General features: G+C 47.9%; 1 protein-coding gene across 2 annotated transcripts in view; it reads left to right on the top strand.

Annotated features, from left to right (window-relative positions):
* TMEM255A (transmembrane protein 255A) overlaps positions 1-13012 on the top strand; it is a 56185-nt gene that overhangs the window by 29483 nt on the left and 13690 nt on the right. For both annotated transcript variants that reach the window (XM_058713853.1, XM_058713855.1), the window contains one exon: positions 7457-7619. In XM_058713853.1, coding sequence (XP_058569836.1) covers positions 7457-7619 — 163 coding nt within the window. The remainder of the gene's footprint in view (positions 1-7456; positions 7620-13012) is intronic.

Here is a 13012-nt window from a genome sequence, read left to right as displayed (position 1 = left end):
CCAGCTCGCCGCTCTCCTCCCTCCTCTGGCCTGCTCCCCCTCCTTTCTCACTTCCTGGCCTCCTGGTGGGGGGTGCTGGGAGCAGGCTCACACCTGTGGGCCCAGGATGGAGAGGAGCGGAGGCCCCCCGGGAGGCTGCGAAGTGATTCCTTGCAGGCGCCTTTCTCTCTGAATTTAGGTGTGTTTCTGGAAAAGGTTTGAATAAACTAAATCCTACTTTAAATTCCATTCAGTTGAGTCCTTAGGTGCATTTTTTTTTTCAAAAGTGGAGACTAAGCCCAGTTTATCTTCCTGTCAATCTGAACTTCATAATAACTGACTTTCTTACTTTTTTAAGAAAATGTTTCTTTTATGTTTGAGAGAGAGAGAGAGAGTTTGAGCAGGGAAGGGGCAGAGGTGGGGGGGGGGGCAGAGGATCCGAAGCGGGCTCTGGGCTGACAGCAGCGAGCCCGACGAGGGGCTCAAACTCACAAACTGAGTAAGTAGATTGTGACCTGAGCCAAAGTCAGATGCTTAACAGACTGAGCCACCCAGGCACCCCTGACTTTCTTACTTTCTTAAAGCAAGTTATGCAGTATTGTCTTCAAGGCTCTCAAGGAACTTTATGAGGAGTGGTGCTAAACTCTGGGTTCTCTGGAGGCAGGGACCATGACTTCATCTTATCTCTATCCCCAGTCCCTGGCACAGGAGCGGGCATGAGTAAAGGCCTAATGAAACAGGAGTGACATTTGTTGGAAAGTACCAAAAAGAAGAACGCCCTTTTCACCAGGAAGATAAAATATTGAACTAGGCAACGAAGAGGGGTCACGGGGACGTGGTCCTTAAGCCTGGAAATGGTTTTCGCCTACCTGGGGCCCGGACCCCAGCCCCGGGCATCAGTCAAGGCCCTGTCTGTGGTGCTAAGTTTCCAAGGGCAAAGCCACCAGGAAAAGACTTTACTGAACTTTCCATCAGGAAACAGTCCCACTAGGGTCATAAACCAGGGCCACGAGACTTAAGAGGTAATGATCCTACAATAGAGGGAAAAGATTTTCCTTGACCTGAGGCTTTTTCTAGCCAGTGCCAAAGAGACCTGAACTCCAGGCCTAAATATAGCTAGCAGCAAGCATTCGGAGAGATGCGGGGACTTTAATTTTGCAGAGCCTGTATTTGTTTTCCTCACACAAAACCTATTTTTAATCAATTGCCAGCTCCTCCAGTCCATTTCCTGGAAAGGAGGCCAAGAAAAAAAAAAAGAGGGAACAAAAACATCAGGCAGTCATTTGTACAGTGCTATGGAAACAGAGTTTCTACTGTCCCCTCAAACCCACAGACCTTCTTTGACGTCAAGGCAGTCAGGTTTTAATACCAAACATAGATGATTCCATTTAGCCTTATGCAGGAAGGTGGCTTTCTCTAGGACACAGCTCTTCAGCAGCTGCCTTTCAGAGCACTTCGCTCAGCTTTGGAGAGGTCAAGTCAATATCACTGGTTCTCAGTGTGTAACCTAAAGGAAATGGAAGGAAATGGGGGTGGTTTGGTGAACTGCTTCAGCTGGCAATAACATGGAAGAAGACAGCTTACTTTCATTCATTCCCCCGCTTCAACAAAGTTGTATTGAGCCCCTACTATGTGCCAGGGACTGTTCAAGAAGAATAGGTATGGGGAAAGCATAATCTTACCCTTCAGGAACTCGGCTTACCAGAGGGGCTGGGGGGAGGGCAGCTTAGACCCATACACAGAATACATGCAGTGAGAGATGCACAAGCTTGTCCATTGGCGTTGCCTGTCCACCAAGAGTTGGTGGATGGTTCCAGGCACCTATGGAAGAGCAGAAGGAGGCCCTTCTGCTTTAGCCAAGATCTGTTGCCTCCTGCTTTGTTAAATGGGGATGGAAACAGAGAGGTTATCTTTTTCTCCAGGCACACCCAGGAAGTTGAGAGCAAGAGGGTGAAAGCCCATATTGGGCAATCAACCTCATGATCAATGCCACAATCAGGCTTTGAACTCAGTTACTCATTCACCATTTATTGATGACTTGCAGTGTTTCTGCCACTGTGCTAGACAGCGAGGGAGACACAAAAGAAGTGTAAGAGATGCCCCTCACCCTCAAGAGGTTATAATTGAGACGGAGGCGCTATGTTTACCTTGGTTGTAGCTTCAGCACCCAGCACCGTACTCAGCGCTGAGTAGACTGTCAATAAACACTAGACGAAGTGACTAACTGAATTATTGACATACGCAAAGTGCCAAACTAAGAGGAACAGACTGTCTGAGGCTATGGGAGTCCAGGGGAAAAGCTAATGAGTGGGCACTGGAGTCCTTGAAGAAGACACTAGAGACATGGCTGTGGAAGCTTTGAGCAGTGGGAAAGGCTAGGACAGGCAGAGAACAGAAGGCAGTACCTTCCGTGCAGGGAGACAAATCTGAGCACAGGTTCGGAAGAAGTACCCAGTATGGCCAGTTTGGGGTTTCTCAGGGCTCTGGCCTAGCTGGAGACTGGACTCCATTTTGGAGCCGGATTGTGGCCAACTGAGGCATTTGGATCCTTCTTCCTGAAGGTAACGGGGAGCCATGGGAAGATTTTGGTTAAATGAATGATTTAGTTTTAAGAATGTTTGAGGAAGCTTAATGAAGCAGTGGTAGGGTCTGGTAGGCGGGCCTCGCAGGCATGGACACTGAACCAAGTGGAATCATGAATCTCCAACAGCAACAAACCGCATTAATTTGTTAAACCCTGAACCACACCTAAATATTAATGTTCTTTTGCTTCATGGTTAAGTAAAAAAAAAAAAAAAAAAAAAAAATTTCAGTAGCTGCCGAACCTGCTCAAACCGGAACCAAACATATAGTATCTAAAATAATTGAGTATTTTTAAACAGACTGCTACCCTATGCACCATGGTGTGGTCTGTGCCTTTAAAGTGTCAATGCTTTTATTTTTTTCATTTTCAAAAACAGCTTATTTTTGAGAGAGAGAGAGAGAGAGAGAGAGAGCGTGCATATGGGGGAGGGGCAGAGAGCGAGAGGGAGACACAGAATCCGAAGCAGGCTCCAGGCTCTGAACTGTCAGCACAGAGCCTGTCGTGGGGCTTGAACCCAGAACCCATGAACTGCGAGATCATGACCAGAGCCAAAGTCGGACGCTTAACCGACTGAGCCATCCAGGCGCCCCAAGGTGTCAATGCTTTTAAGAACAAGATTCAGGGGCGTCTGGGTGGCTCAGTCGGTTAAGCGTCCGACTTCAGCTCCGGTCATGATCTCATGGTCCATGAGTTCGAGCCCCACATCGGGCTCTGTGCTGACAGCTCAGAGCCTGGAGCTTGCTTTGGATTTCAGGTCTCCCTCTCTCTCTGCCCCTCCCCCACTTGCACTCTGTGTGTGTGTGTCTCTCTCTCTCTCAAAAATGAGATAAAAACATTTAAAACTTTTTTTAAAAAAAGAACAAGATTCAAAGATTCCTTGCCAGAGGCTGGCTCTTAGAAGGGAAAAACAACAACAAAGCTACATGTTTTGTGGGGGGCTCTTATTATGTGCTGGAGTGCTGCTTTCTTGCATTGTCTCCTGAAATCCCCCAGGTTAAGAAAGTTGCTCAGCAAATAAGGGACAGAGCTGGGACCCAGATGCAGTTCGACTCCAGAGTGCTGCCTGTCTGTGCGCACTCCCAGCCCAGCCTGCCCTCCATGTGTTGGGAGGTAGACAAAGATCATTCAGGAAAGTCAGAAGCTCACTGTCAAGCCCTCCAACCCCACACTCACCCTTACTCACAGGCTTGCCTTTTTACAGCTCTTGTACAGCTATGCCTTTCGTGGCAGTAAACAATTTTCTTCTCACTGCATAAATCTCTTTATTAATATATGATACTGATGAGAGTAATGCTTTAAAATCCCAATAAACATGGGATATGTTAATATTTTATATCCGAAGAGAGAATTTTTTTAAAGGTTAATGAAATATGTCTTCTTTCTTGATCCCTCTTTAATGGATCATTTCTTCATCCAGTGTCTAATATCCTGGGTGCCAATGTTATGGTTCATGGTTTTCTTCTGGGTTCAGTGAAGAATAAAAGATATGTGCAAGTAATCTGAAAAAATGTAGCATGAAATATAAATCTGATTTTTCGATTATAATTCATAATGATAGAGTAACAGAATTCAACAATGATTTATGTCAGTGGGGCTCCGTTTTGATTTTGAGAGGCAGGAAAATGTCATGGTAAAGTATAAACTCAAGGCCAGCGTGTCTGGGTTCAAAGCTCACCTCCACTACTTAATTAATTTCTTTCTCTGCTTTGATTTTCTCATCTGTAGGTAACAGGGATAAAAATAGCCCCTACCACATAGGGTTATTCTAAAGATTAAGTGAGTTCGTGTTTGCACACTGCTTCGAATAGTACCAGGTGGGGGTGTCTGGGTGGCTCAGTCGGTTAAGCGTCCGTCTCTTGATTTCAGCTCAAGTCACGGTCTCATGGTGGGATCGAGCCCCGGTCAGGCTCTGTGCTGACAGTGGGGAGCCTGCTTGAGATTCTCTCTCTCTCCCTCTCTCTCTGCCCTCCGCCGCTTGCATGCATGCACTCTTTCTCTCTCAAAATAAATAAATAAATTCAAAAACAAAGAATAGTACCAGGTAATGGTAAGTACTCTATAGAACTTTTTGTTATTATAATTGTATTCGTTTTTCAAAATCACAGATTTGACCTACATCTATGATGGTACATAGCTATACATATTCTTAATATCAGAAAGAAAATATTCTACCTGCCAAGAGTAATAATTACTTGAGAGTTACTGTGTTCCCTGATGTATGCAGAGAGCCACTGGTAGTGGGAATAAGCTTTCTGTGTGTCCGCCTTGCTTGTGGGTGGTCTCCAGTTATAGTCTTGAAAATACTGAAATCTGGTTCAAATTCGGACGAATTAAGACACCTTTAAAATTTCAGCATGGAAGCTTACTATTTAAAACCGTGGGTTTCACGGCGCCTGGCTGGCTCAGTCGGGTGGAGCATGTGACTCTTGGTCTCAGGGTTGTGACTTGGAGCCCCACGTTGGGGGCAGAGTTTACCTAACACATAAAAAATAAATAAAACAGTGGCTTTCAAACATCAGCGAGCTCATGAACACAGATTCCCGAGGCTCACCCTAAGATTTTCTGCCGGATTCTGTGGGACTGGGGCTGGGCCTAGCAACCTGTGTGTTTAAGCATCTGTTTCTCAAAGACACATGCACACACAGACACGCAAACAGCACACTGATACACAGGCAGGCACATGTACACACAAACACACCAATGGTTCCGATGCAGTCTGTCCGGTAACCACACTGATTTCAGTTCCTCAGAAAAACACTGATTTTAAAGGATCCTGAGATAAAATAAAATCACCTGTAAAGTTTAAAAGTCTTTTCTTGTGTGAATAATCCCTCCCTGATTGCCTTTGGAGGTTAACCTTTCATTTTTGTCCTTTTTCACATCCAGTGTTCTTACAACAGGGGAGTCACACGTAATATCCATCCTGATGCCAGGGCACTTGGTTGTGATTTTAAGAACCACAATGTTGGAGATTCATTAGCGATTCCAGCGGCCAAGTTGTAAACTAGTCTGCAACATCCCAGAAGACAGGAACTTTCACTTAATCAATTCAACACAGATTTATGTAGCACCGACCAGGTGTCAGGGAGAGCAGCAAACAAAAGGAACTGAGTCCCTGCCATCACGGAGCTCACATTCAAGTGAAGAGACAGACAGTAATGAGTGAGTGCTAGAGAGCAGCTCAAGAAGGCTAACGTGTCAGCTCTGCCTGCCATAATAAAATACCATAGAGTAGGCGGCTTAAACAACAGACATTCACTCTTGCATAGACCTGGAAGCTCGGGGTCTGAGATCAGGGCACCAGCATGGCCGGGTTCTGGTGGGGGCTCTCTTCCTGGCTTGCAGATGGCCACCTTCTCACTGTGTCCTCACGCAGCCTTTCCTCAGCGCTTACAGACGGAGAGAACTTGCTCTCTCTCTCTCTCTCTCTCTTCCTTTTTATAAAGCCATCGGTCCTGTCGGATTAAGGCTCTGCCCTTCTGACTTCATTTAACCTTAATTACTTCTGAAAAGCCCTGTGTCCAAATACAATCATTTTGGGAGTTAGGTGTTCAACTTAGGAATTTTGGAGGGGGATACACTTCAGTCTGTAGCAACTAATGTGATAGACAGTGACTGAGCTGAGCGGGGGTGTCTCTGGACAGAGTGGTCAGGGAAAGCCTCCACAAGGAGGTGAGATTCAGGTTTTGTGCAGCAACTTGGCTTTAGTTCTTTACTGGGACATTGCTTTGTGTTTGTTGATGTTTTGTTTTGAAAGAGGAGAAACGGTGAAATCTTTGAAGCTTGAATTCAGATCCTAGCTTTTTCACTTATGACTCGGGCGAGTTCCTGACTTCTCTCTGCTTTAGTTTGTTCGTCAGGAAAATGGGAATGGTGATAGTACCTACCTCATAGAATATCGTAAGGATTTGCAGTGCTGTCTAATAGAACCTTCTGCAGTGACAGAAATGTCATCCGCTCTGTCCAGAGCAGTAGCCAGCCACTAGTGTGGCTCTTAGAAGTGTAGCTAGGGGGCCCCTGGGCGGCTCAGTTGGCTAAGCCTCTGACTCTTGATTTCGGCTCAGGTCATGGTCTCAAAGTTTGTGCGATCGAGCTCTGCATTGGGCTCTGCGCTACAGCGAGGAGCCAACTTGGGATTCCCTGTCTCCCCGTCTCTTTGCCCCTCCCTCCGTCTCAAAACTAAATAAATGAACGTTAAAAAAACGTTGTAAGAAGTGTGGCTATTGAGCACTTGAAACGTGGCTGGTGAGCCTGAAGAACTGAATTTTTAAAATTTTTTTTCATGTTTATTTATCTTTGAGAGAGAAAGAGACAGAGCTTGAGCGGGGGAGGGGCAGAGAGAGAGGGAGACACAGAATCCGAAGCAGGCTCCGGGCTCTGAGCCGTCAGCACAGAGCCCCATGTGGGGCTGGGACTCACGAGCTGTAAGCTCATGACCTGAGCGGAAGTCAGACGCTTTACCAGCTGAGGCCCCCGGGCGCCCCTGAATTTTTTGTTTTACTGAATTTTAACTCATTTGCATTTCAACAGTGACCAGTAGCCTACCATCTTAGACAGCACAGATTTAATGAGTTCACGTATGTAAAATGCTTAGCGCTGTGCCTGGCACATAGTAAACGTGAATGTGCGCTGTCTAGGATTCGTGTCGGTGACGGCAACAAGTGTTTGTCTGGTAGGTAGGAGGTGAGTTTTTCAATTTATTTTTTGCCTAAGCAGCAATCGCGCTTTGATTTATTACGGTGCCTTGCTCCCCAGTGCGTTCATGGCTCTGACGTCCCTCACCATAGCTCCCCACCTATTCACCTGTCTTTTCGCTGAGCTGCGTAGTAGCCAAAGCCCTAGGGGACAGCCTGCTCCCGGGAGACTGACGGGTGTGTGCTTCTCCCTGTCCAGCCGGGTGGAGATCACCGGTGGGTACTACGAGTACATCGACGTCAGCAGCTGCCAGGACATCATCCACCTCTACCACCTGCTCTGGTCCGCCACCATCCTCAACATCGTCGGCCTGTTCCTGGGCATCATCACTGCCGCTGTTCTTGGAGGCTTTAAGGACATGGTAAGGAAGGAAGCGGCTTCTTATCCCAGAGGCCCCTGTCAGGGGCCAGGGTGGAGGCTAGGAGGTTGGAGGCAAGGGGGACCCACGTTTCAAAGGGAGGACTCCGAAGCAATTGCTTCAAGGATATAGCTGCCTTCAAACATCTCAAACTGAAGGAGACAGGCGATGTCATTAGTGGGCAAAAATTTCTTGTTAACATGAGTTGTCTGTGTTCTTGAGGTACATTCTGGGGGCGGGGATGAAGAGCCAGTGTCCTCAATTCTCCCGTTCATGCTGGTCATATAAACACAGCCTTTCATGCTCATGCCGCCCCCCCCCCCCACACACACACACACACTTTTAGTAGAAACCTTTCTGGGCAGTTTTTCCCCTAACTGACTTCGGGAGAAATAGAAGCAAAGAGGTTTTTAGCTCAGGTAAGAGTAATGCTGGTCTCTCCGTCCCCAGGAATTTCATCCTGGAGTTTCTCCAGAAAGAGCATCTGGGCTCTTCTCTTTCTCCATCTGAAGGGCCACCCCTGGGCTAAGCTGCTTGCCGGGTCTTGTCCTCAACCTCAGCCTCCCCAAGTTCCTTATCCTCCCTCTCAACTCCTTTCCATATTTGTGTGTGTGTGCGTGCGTGTGTGTGCACGCGCGCGCGCGTGCCAAGTCACAGGAGACTGAACGCTCAGTAAGTTCCCTGTAAGAGTGGGCTTCCTCCCTCCTTTGCTTTGAAAGCATTACTAAGCATTCATTTGCTTATTTAACAAACTTTGATCTCTAATTATGGAGAGAATAGTTTTAGAACTATGGTTGTCAACCTGGCTTCCTTTTAGAATAGAATCACCTGAGGGGCTCAAGAAGCCCAGATGCCTGGGGGTGCCTGTGTGCACCCGGGTGGCTCAGTTGGTTAAAACGTCAAACTCTTGATGTCGGCTCAGGTCATGATCTCACAGTTTGTTGGTTCAAGCCCCACATCGGGCTCTGCGTTGATGGTACGGAGCCTGCTTGAGATTCTGTCTCTCCTCTCTGCCCTTCTCCTGCTTGTTCTCTGTCTCTCAATCTCTCTCAGAATTAAAAAAAAAAAACAACTTTAAAAAATAGCTTAGATGCCTGGACCTCTCCACCGAAGATTCTAAGTTAATTGGTCTAAATTGAAGCCCAGGCATCAATATTTTAAAAATTTGTTAATGTTTATTTATTTTTGAGAGAGAGCGCACAGGCGGGGGAAGGGCAGAGAGAGAGAGGGAGACACAGAATCCGAAGCAGGTTCCGGGCTCTGAGCTGTCATCCCAGAGTCCAATGCGGGGCTTGAACCCACGAACCGTGAGATCATGATCTGAGCCGAAGTCGGACACTCAACTTACTGAGCCACCCAGGCGCCCCAAGCATCAATATATTTTTTTAATGTTTATTTATTTTTGAGACACAGAGAGAGTGTGAGCCAGAGAGGGGTAGAAAAAGAGGGAGAGAGAGGATCCCAAGCAATCTCCTCTCTATCAGCACACAGAGCCCGATGTGGGGCTCGAACTTATGAACCATGAAGTAATGCCCTGAGCTGAAACCAAGAGTCAGAGGCTTAACTGAGCCGCCCAGGCGCCCCAGGCCTCAGTATTTTTTAAAAATTCCACAGGTGGTTCTGCTCCGCAGCCAGTGTTGAGTGCCTCCGCTTTAAAGAAGCGTCCCACATATGTTTAGGGAATTATTTTGTGCTTAAAAGGGTTCTCCTTTGACCCCAGAAATGAGTCAGATAGCCCCTAAGCCCCTGGGTGTTTCTGTCCCATTCTGGGGTCCCTGAGGAACAGGAACCTGAAAGATAGTTTGTAATTTGACCTTGGCCTGTCAAAAGGCTAAACAATGGAAAGGGAAAGGTAGGGTAAGATGGGGGAAAAGAAAACACTGCAGCAGAAGCAGGTTGACGGGAAGTTATTGAGTGTTCCCGCTGGTGACTGGAAGTCAAGAGAATTCCATCCCTACTCACGTCCAGTCTGTCTGTCTGTCTGTCTGTCTCTTTTTTTCTCTCCCTTTCTCATACACGCATTTCTCATTCCCACACCCCGCCCCCCACCGGGGAATGCCCAAGCACTAAGGAGTGGGGGCACACCAGCAGAGGTGCGACCCTCAGAGGGAGGAGGCCCTGTAGGTTTGGGCCTGAGGGAACTTTGGGGCGGGAGGGCTTCAGAAAAGCTGTTTGTGGGTTGAACAAAGGATGCTCTGTGTTCTTGGAGACCTTCCCCAGGGGGCCGGTGAAAGTGGAGGCGCTGAGTAGAATGGGAGCCGCTCTTGCTGGAAGGGAAGCTTCGGGGGGTCAGGGGTTCAGGAGATCACACATCAGGATGGATGTTAAGGGTTATCTGGATCGTTCCTAGTGCTTTCGGACCCAGGGGGCCGAGCTACCCTGATGCGCAAATGCAGTGGGTGGTGGGCGACTACTCTGTAGGCTCCGTGGGGTTCCTGCAAGGAATCAGTGGATCTTTGATGTACAGGTTTATTTTTAGACTCTTCATTTCACTGTGACCTTTGATCTTTAGGGGAAAGGGGGGTTTGTTGAGGGTCTGTCCTGACAGGTAGAATCACGAGCCTCTACTTTCTACAGAGGGCTTTTGCGCAATTAACTTCCTTCGTTCCTCCCCGCTATTACTACCTTATGAGGTAAGTATTACTGCCCCCATTTAACAGATGAGGAAATAGGCCAACAGAGGTCAAGTGACTTGCCCAGAACTAAATAGCAGAGCTGGGACTGGAGCCCAGGTTTGTCAGATGCCAGAGCTTTGCTCTTTCTACCGCGTCCCAGCTGCCTGGACCGACATTTGGATAGCCCTTTCCGGTTCTCCAAGTGTTTTACCACACATTACCTCCTTTGTTTAGTTGCTTTAATTTAGAACAATTAAAAGCGAGTTGTTTCCAACTGTCCGGAGCTTCTTTAAGAGGAAACGAGGAGGAGGGCAAGGGAAATGCAAATGCCGGGCCTGGGAACTCAAATGGAGGACCAATGGGGAAAACGAAAGATGAAAGCAAAGATCAGGGGCAGGGCATCCGATTCATGAGATGGGAGAGTTAAGTGGGAATGTTCAGATGGGGTGCCAAGAAGGAGCCATTACTTCGATCACTTTATTTTTTTTAAGTTTATTTCTTTATTTTGAGAGAGAACGGGAGGGGCAGAGAGAGAGGGGGAGACAGAGAAGCTCAAGCAGGCTCCGCACTGTCATCGCAGAGCCTGATGCGGGGCTCAGGGAGATCATGACCTGAGCTGAAATCAAGAGTCGGACGCTTAACCGCTTAACTGACTGAGCCACCCAGGTGCCCCGCTTCAGTCACTCTGAGACGTGGTGTAGACAAACCTGGAACATCAACAAGTGAACCTCAATAAAATCCTCCACCTGGGTCCAAACGCAGTTGGTGACTTGTGGTGTGCCCCCCCCCACCCCCGTGAGTGGAATGCCCTGGGATCCGCAGGGAGGCCCAGGGGTGCTGGCTGGTGAAAGCCATTCCCAGGGAGTGAGGACAGGAGCCAAGGGCTAGCTGGCAGCTGTCAACGGGATTAGCCAGGAGCCGCCATTTGCAGAATGTGTTGCCTTGAGAGGAACAAGGATGTCTTCATTCCCTGACCAGAGGAGGCTTGGGGCAAAGGAGCTTTTTTTTTTTTTTTTTAATGTTTTTAATTTATTTTTGAGAGAGAGAGAACAAGTGGGGGTGGGGGGCAGAGGGAGAGACACACACACAGAATCCAAAGCAGGCTCCAGGCTCTGAGCTGTCAGCACAGAGCCCGACAGGGGGCTCGGACCCAGGAGCCTCGAGATCTTGACCTGAGCGGAAGTCAGACGCTTAACCAACTGAGCCACCCAGGTGCCCTGGGGCAAAGGAGCTTTGAGAAATGTTTGATGAAGTGTTTGTTGACCAAAGATATAAGAATTTGAGATGAGTCTTTCAAAAGTGACTATATCTTGCCATTTTCTCCTAATTGGTGTCTATGGTTTGGAGTAAAGTGGGGAGGAATGAAAGTGACCCTCTTTAAAAAGTCCACAATCATTGCCTCAGAATAAAGTCAGTTTTGTCCAGGCAAGATTGCTTTCACCATTTCCTGTGCTTCCTAGTAACCTTTTGTTTCCCTGGAGCTCAGAATGTTACCGATCAGTAGTGGGGGTGTCATAACTTCTGAGCCCCAGAATTTTATTTATTTATTTTTTAAAGTTTATTTATTTTTGAGAAAGAGAGGAGAGAGAGAGAGCACACGCAGGTGGGGGAGGGTCAGAGAGAGAGAGGGAGAGAGAGAATCCCAGGCAGACTCCACATGGTCGGCGAGGAGCCCAAGGCAGGGCTGGTACTCAGGAACCGCGAGATCATGACCTGAGCCGAAGTGGGTCGCTTAACCGACTGAGCCCCCCAGGTGCACCAGGAGCCCCAGAATTTTAACGGAAACACACACCATTCTCTCTACGCCCTCTACCCTTGACTCTCCTGTCTTCTGTGGCTTTCCTGGGCTTATTCAATCTTCCTCTTGTGTTGCTTTCTCTGTAATAGTGAACTTCCTTTCAGAGATTAGCCTGGGCCCCCAGCCTCGCTGAGCACACAACAATTTTTATAGATAACGTTTACATTGCGTGATTGTTCCTCTATAGCTAGGCTTAGTTTATTTGCATAGATGAACTGATTTCATCTTGCAAGAGCTGGAGGGCGTGTTTTTAACTAACAGAAGGCCAAGGGAACATGACTTCTGGGACCTCCTCAGGGATGAGATTTCTTCTTAGAATTCTGGTGGCGAAGTCAAGGCGTTTGTGAGCACTCTTTCTCTAGAAAGCGAGCCAGCCCTTGGAGTTGGTCGAGGACCTCAGCCCCCTCCCACCCATGGGAGGGGCTGACAGACATTTCTCTCTGCTTCTCCGTGAGCTGCATTGTGATGCTTGAGGTTTGTAGCTCTTCAAAGCTCCCAGAGATGTAAACAGTAACCCACTCCAAGGAAGAGAGCAGTAGAACTGTGTTGAAACTTGCTATAAGGGAAGAGTCCTCTGCCAACACCCCAACGTGGCTGCCCGTGGCCACTGCCAAAGCCTGCCCACACATTTTCATCGCTTGAGAGGAAGCGTCTGCTCTCCGTTCACGTGGAGTAGATACATACCAGAACGAAGACACTGATTTTGCAGACAGCCCTTGGCTATCCACACGAATGGAAGCCGTGTCAATGCCATGGAACACGGGAAAAACATTTACCCCGTGCCTTGACCCACGCGGCACACGTCAGGTCCTGCTTGGGACAGCCCTACTTGGGCACTAATGAGCTGTGACTTCCTTTAGCAGTGTTTCGGCCCTGTTGAGAGCAGGAACTCCCCATCCTGGACAAGATCAGCTTTAACCCTTGAAGGGCTACACGCACCATCATGTTATCAAAATGCATTAAATTCTTTCAGCGCCGTTTTG

Source organism: Neofelis nebulosa, chromosome X (assembly GCF_028018385.1).
Source record: "Neofelis nebulosa isolate mNeoNeb1 chromosome X, mNeoNeb1.pri, whole genome shotgun sequence".
Taxonomy (NCBI): domain Eukaryota; kingdom Metazoa; phylum Chordata; class Mammalia; order Carnivora; family Felidae; genus Neofelis; species Neofelis nebulosa.
This window is presented reverse-complemented; position numbering and strand designations above follow the sequence as displayed.